The sequence below is a fragment of the Colobus angolensis genome, unplaced genomic scaffold, assembly GCF_000951035.1.
Source record: "Colobus angolensis palliatus isolate OR3802 unplaced genomic scaffold, Cang.pa_1.0 Scaffold35, whole genome shotgun sequence".
Classification (NCBI taxonomy): domain Eukaryota; kingdom Metazoa; phylum Chordata; class Mammalia; order Primates; family Cercopithecidae; genus Colobus; species Colobus angolensis.
Genome location: NW_012116821.1, coordinates 6,729,084 through 6,735,350, shown reverse-complemented (window position 1 = coordinate 6,735,350; position 6,267 = coordinate 6,729,084). Strand labels below are relative to the sequence as shown.

Sequence of the window (6,267 nt, the reverse complement as noted above, 5' to 3'; positions counted from 1 at the left end):
GAATATATGTGAATGTGAATATATATTTTATATATATATTTTTTGAGATAGTATCTGGCTCTGGTGCTCAGGCTGGAGTGCAATGGCATGATCATGGCTCACTGTAGCCTTAACCTCCTGGGCTCAAGCAATCCTCCCGTCTCAGCTCCTGGGTAGCTGAGACTACAGGTGCATACCACCACACCTGGCTAATCTTTTCTTTTATTTCTTTTCTTTTTCTTTCTTTCTTTCTTTTTTTTTTTTTTAGGATGGGTGCTCACTAGGTTGTCCAGGCTGGTCTCAGACTCCTGGGCTCCAGCGATCCTCCCATGGGATTACAGGTGTGAACCACTGCACCCTGCCCACAACATACATTGAAAACTAGACTTTCAAACAGTTCCATATAACTTACATTTTCCATTGTGTCATTAATTTCTTCCTCTGCACCCTGAAGTTTGGTTATAACAGCTGCTCTTTTTAGGTTCAGATATTTAAGTCGACTCATAACAATCTAGATTTAAAGAACAGATATTTAACTACATTGGCATCTGAATATCTCAAATATTCTGAAACAGTGATGGGCTTATGAGTCAAGCCCATGCTCCCCCTGACTCTGGGTTGAATCCTTGCTTGCTTCATCTGGCTTCTGGCTGTTTGCTGACAATCCTTGGTATGTCTTGGCTTGTATATGCATCACTCCAATCTCTGCCTCTGTTGTCACGGAGCCATCTTCTCCCTGTGTGTCTGAGTCTCTTCTCCTAATCTATAGGCAAAGACCTTATTTCCAAATAAGGTCACATTCACAGGTATTGGACTTCAGGGTTTCAACATATATTTTTGAAGGATACATTTCAACTGATAACAGTCTGCCCTCTGGTCCCCAGATATTCATGTTCTTAGAGGTCTTGGTCTCTGGGACCTCTTCAGGCAAAGGGATGATTGCCATATGAAGATGGAGGCAGATATTGGAGTTATGCTGCCATAAGTCAAGAAATGCCGGTAGCTACCAGAAGCTGGAAGAAACAAAAATAGGGTCTCCCCAAGAGCCTTTGGAAGGAGCATGGCACTGCCAACACTTTGACTTTGGACTTTTAGCCTTCAGAACTGTGAGAGAATACATTTCTGTTGTTTTAAGCCACCAGTTTGTGACACTTTGGTATGGCAACCCCAGGAAATTAATGCAGACACTACGTGGAAGAATCTGGAAAAATAAAAAAGGCCAGCACATAGATCATGAGATGGGAGATAGTGAGATAGCTAAAATCCTGATGGTGTGTGGTAGCCTATGATAGATTGTGTTACAATGCAACCTTCACTGGTTAATTCCCTAACTCATTCTGGGTGGAGTATACTTCCTTATTCCACTAATGTCAAGCTTCTCCATGTAGCCTGCTCTGCCAATGGAACATGGGTGGAAGTGCAGGGTACCAGCTCCCATGGGGGCCTTCACAAGCTTGGCAAGTTCCAGTCAGATGCCTTGGAGCTTCTGCCCTCTACCTTGAGGAAAGTGTGTCCCAGGTAGTAAAAAGTGGTAGAATTCTGGCCATATTTTGAAGGAGAAGCCTGCTGTATATGCTGGTGAATGGGATGTGGGATGTGAGAAAAAAAAGTCAAGGAAAGCAACTGGCTGGGTGGTTTTTGCGTTTACTGAAAAAGGAGAATGGTGGGAGAAGCACATTGGGGGTAGGGTGGTGGTGGTGAAGTTCTATCTTGCACACTTAAATCCAAAATGACTAGTAGACATCCAATTGGAAAAACAGCAGTTGAGCAGCCATTAAGTATACAAGTGTGGAATTCAGGGGAAAGATCTGATATAGTATCATGAATTTAAGAGATGTCAGTGGTGAGATGATATCTAAAGCTACTGACTGAATGAAGTCTCTTAACAAGTGAGGGTAAACAGAGAAGAGCTCATGCCTTGTGAATTCTGGGGTCCTGCAACACTGCAGGTTAGAGAATTGGAGTGTGCAGTGAGGTGTAATGAAAATATCGTGGTGTGGGGCCCAGGAAGCCAAGGAAAGAAGGGTGCAGAAAAAAAGAAGTGATCTGTTGTGTCAAATGCTGCTTCTATTAAAGATTGAATTAGATGAAGACTGAGAAATGAGCAGTGGCTTTGGTCATGAGATCATAGGTGATTTTGGCAAGAGCATGTCTCAAGTGAGGAGCTTCTCCCTGAGCTGGCTCCACCACTAGCATGCACTGTTACCGTGTTGCCACCAATCAGATCAAGCCAGAAATCTGGGCATTATCTTTGACTTTTCTCTCTCCCTTAATTCCCATATTAAGTTGCTCATCAAGTCCTGTCAAGCAGATTTCTTAAATGTCTCTCAGATCTGTCCTTTTCTGTCCATTCCTGTGGTCACTACCCTAGGTTAGGCCACTATCTCATACCTGATTGATGGCAAAAGCCAAAACTAGTTTTCCTACCACGAATTTGATTCTCCTTTTGTTTTACACTCACATGGAATGGTGTGATCTTTCTCAAACAGAAATAGGATCATTTGTGCTTTATGGCTTAAAACCTTTTCCTGGCTGCCTATTCCCTCATGTTGAGGTCTAAACTCCTAACTACACTTTACAAGGTCTTTCTTGGTGCAATCCCTTCTAATTTCTAGTCGTGGCTCTATTCCACCCCTCCTACCCAATCCTCCTATGTTCCAGTCCTACATTCAGTTCTTGCAACTCACTATGCTCTTTCTGGCCTCTGGGGCCTTGACACAGACTCTTCCCTCAGCAGAGAACACTGTCCCACTTCCCTCACCTACCCTTGTCTTCAAGGTCTAGTTCTTACTAGTCCTTTACGTTTCTATTTAAACATAGTTTCAGACTGGTGGTCCTCCTTACTAGACTAGGTTTTGTCTTTAGGCCATGAACTCCTATAATACCATGCATGTGTATCCCTGACTGTAACAAAATTGCTCTCTAGAGATTTATTTTCCCCAACATATTGGATACTGCATGAGCAGAGAGACATGTGAACCCTTCTGCCTCCTTCCTATCTTTATCCCTAGAGCCCATTATAATGCCAGACACTTATTTGACATTTAAGAAATAATGACTACATTTTTGTATTATTGAATTATTTTTGTAAAACATTTTTGGGTTCCAATTTCTCTGCATCCTCACTAACACTTACTTTAGTCATCCTAGAAGGTAAAAGGGGTTCCCCATTATGGTTTTGACCTGCCTTTCCCTAATGACTAACGATGTTCAGCATCTTCTCGTGTGCTTTTGGTTACCATTGCTTTTACTTTTCTGTGAGGCACCTTTTGACAGAGATTTTAAATTCGAATGTAGTTTTGATTTTTAAATGGACAGATGAATAAACAGAACATCAAAATTTTAAGTGTCAAGACAAATTGTTCAAAGATAAATGGTGTTTAAATATAAACATACTCCTGTTTATTAAAAGAAGTACAATACTGTCAATAGCTTTTAAATTTTCCACACTGTGAAGCATTCCTGCTGAACACTGCACTCACCATAAAGAGCTCCTCTGGTGGTCTATTTCCATTTAGCTCAATGAGATACTGGGGATTGTGTTCAGCCATTACTTCCTGCAGTTAATAGAAAATAAACTTTATAATACAGGATCACTGGAAAAATGGAATACAAGATCAGAATCTTAATACACTATGCAGAAATATTTAAAGTAAATTGTTTGCCTTATAAATGTTATAATGTATGTTATTTTCAATGCTCAAGAGATCTTTTGCAAAAGCTCAAACTAATCTTCTCTCCATGAATTTTATTTTCCTGTTAAAAAATCTTTTTTCTCTACATTGATGCCTTAATGTTTTTTCCAATACAAAATGTTTTGGGGCATCTATCTGCATATGTTCATAGCTTTGCTATTTGGTTTCCAAACCATGGAAGCATCTGATTAAAATTTAAGTCACAGACTTTCTTCACATAGATACGAGCATCATTTAGAAGACACAACGTATTTTGATTGTTCCAAGATGGCCGAATAGGAACAACTCCAGTCTACAGCTCCCAGCATGATCAATGCAGAAGATGGGTGATTTCTGCATTTCCAACTGAGGTACTTGGTTCCTCTCACTGGGACTGGTTGGACAGCGGGTGCAGCCCACAGAGGGTGAGCCGAAGCAGGGCAGGGAATCACCTCACCCTGGAAGTGCAAGGGGTCAGGGAATTTCCCTTTCCTAGCCAAAGGAAGCCGTTTCCAAGGGTACCTGGAAAATCGGGACACTCCTGCCCTAATACTATGTTTTTCTAACAGTCTTAGCAAACAGCACACCAGGAGATTATATCTCACGCCTGGCTCAGTGGGTCCCATGCCCATGGAGCCTTGCTCACTACTAGTGCAGCAGTCCAAGATCAAACTGCCAGGCAGCAGCCAGGCTGGGGGAGGGGCATCCGCCATTGCTGAGGCTTGACTAGGTAAACAAAGTGGTCAGGAAGCTTGAACTGGGTGGAGCCCACCGCAGCTCAAGGAGGCCTGCCTGCCTCTGTAAACTCCACCTCTGAGGGCAGGGCATAGCTGAACAAAAGGCAGCAGAAACTTCTGCAGACTTAAACGTCCCTGTCTGACAGCTTTGAAGAGAGCAGTGGTTCTCCCAGCACAGAGTTTGAGTTCTGAGAATGGACAGACTGCCTCCTCAAGTGGGTCCCTGACCCCCGAGTAGCCTAACTTGGAGACACCTCCCAGTAGGGGCCGACTGACACCTCATACAGCCAGGTGCCCCTCTGAGACAAAGCTTCCAGAGGAAGGATCAGGCAGCAACATTTGGTGTTCTGCAATATTTGCTGTTCTGCAGCCTCCACTGGTGATACTCAGGCAAACAGGGTATGGAGTGGACCTCCAGCAAACTCCAACAGACCTGCAGCTGAGGATCCTGACTGTTAGAAGGAAAACTAACAAACAGAAAGGAGTAGCATCAACATCAACAGAAAGGACGTCCACACCAAAACCCCATCTGTAGGTCACCATCATCAAAGACGAAAGGCAGATAAAATCACAAAGATAGGGAGAAACCAGAGCAGAAAAGCTGAAAATTCTAAAAACCAGAGCACCTCTTCTCCAGAGGATTGCAGCTCCTCACCAGCAATGGAACAAAGCTGGATGGAGAATGACTTTGACGAGTTGACAGAAGTAGGCTTCAGAAGGTCGTTAATAACAAACTTCTCCAAGCTAAAGGAGGATGTTTGAATCCATTGCAAGGAGGCTAAAAACCTTGAAAAAAGATTAGACGAATGGCTAACTAGAATAAACAGCATAGAGAAGACCTTAAATGACCTGATGGAGCTGAAAACCATGGCACGAGAACTATGTGATGCATGCACAAGCTTCAGTAGCCGATTTAATCAAGTGGAAGAAAGGGTATCAGTGATTGAAGATCAAATGAATGAAATGAAGCAAGAAGAGAAGTTTAGGAAAAAAAAGAATAAAAAGAAATCACCAAAGCCTCCAAGAAATATGGGACTATATGAAAAGACCAAATCTAAGTTTGACTGGTATACCTGAAAGTGACAGGGTGAATGGAACCAACTTAGAAAACACTCTTCAGGATATTATCCAGGAGAACTTCCCCAACCTAGCAAGGCAGGCCAACATTCAAACTCAGGAAATACAGAGAATGCCATAAAGATACTCCTCGAGAAGAGCAACCCCAAGATACATAATTGTCAGATTCACCAAGGTTGAAATGAAGGAAAAAATGTTAAGGGCAACCAGAGAGAAAGGTCGGGTTACCCACAAAGGGAAGCCCATCGGACTAACAGCAGATCTCTCAGCAGAAACTCTACAAGCCAGAAGAGAGTGGGAGCCAATATTCAACATTCTTAAAGAAAATAATTTTCATACCAGAATTTCATGTCCAGCCAAACTAAGCTTCATAAGTGAAGGAGAAATAAAATCCTTTACAGACAAGCAAATGCTGAGAGATTTTGTCACCACCAGCCCTGCCTTCCAAGAGCTCCTGAAGGAAACATTAAACATGGAAAGGAACAACCGGTACCAGCCACTGCAAAAACATGCCAAATTGTAAAGACCATTGATGCTAGGAAGAAACTGCATCAACTAACGAGCAAAATAACCAGCTAACATTATAATGACAGGATCAAGTTCACACATAACAATATTAACTTTAAATGTAAATGGGCTAAATGCCCCAATTAAAAGAACACAGACTAGCAAATTGGATAAAGAGTCAAGACCCATCAGTGTCCTGTATTCAGGAGACCCATCTCACGTGCAGAGACACACATAGGCTCAAAATAAAGGGATAGAGGAAGATCTACCAAGCAAATGGAAAACAACAACAA

At 42.3% G+C, this 6,267-nt stretch overlaps 1 protein-coding gene across 1 annotated transcript in view; it reads right to left on the bottom strand.

Moving 5' to 3' along the window:
• The window catches only part of AK9 (adenylate kinase 9), a 66,950-nt gene that overhangs the window by 10,379 nt on the left and 50,304 nt on the right, over positions 1-6,267 (bottom strand). Inside the window, exons 9-10 of the mRNA XM_011952806.1 lie at positions 3,462-3,536; positions 392-490 (exon numbers count right to left, since the gene is read on the bottom strand). Of these exons, the coding sequence (XP_011808196.1) occupies positions 392-490; positions 3,462-3,536 (174 nt within the window). The remainder of the gene's footprint in view (positions 1-391; positions 491-3,461; positions 3,537-6,267) is intronic.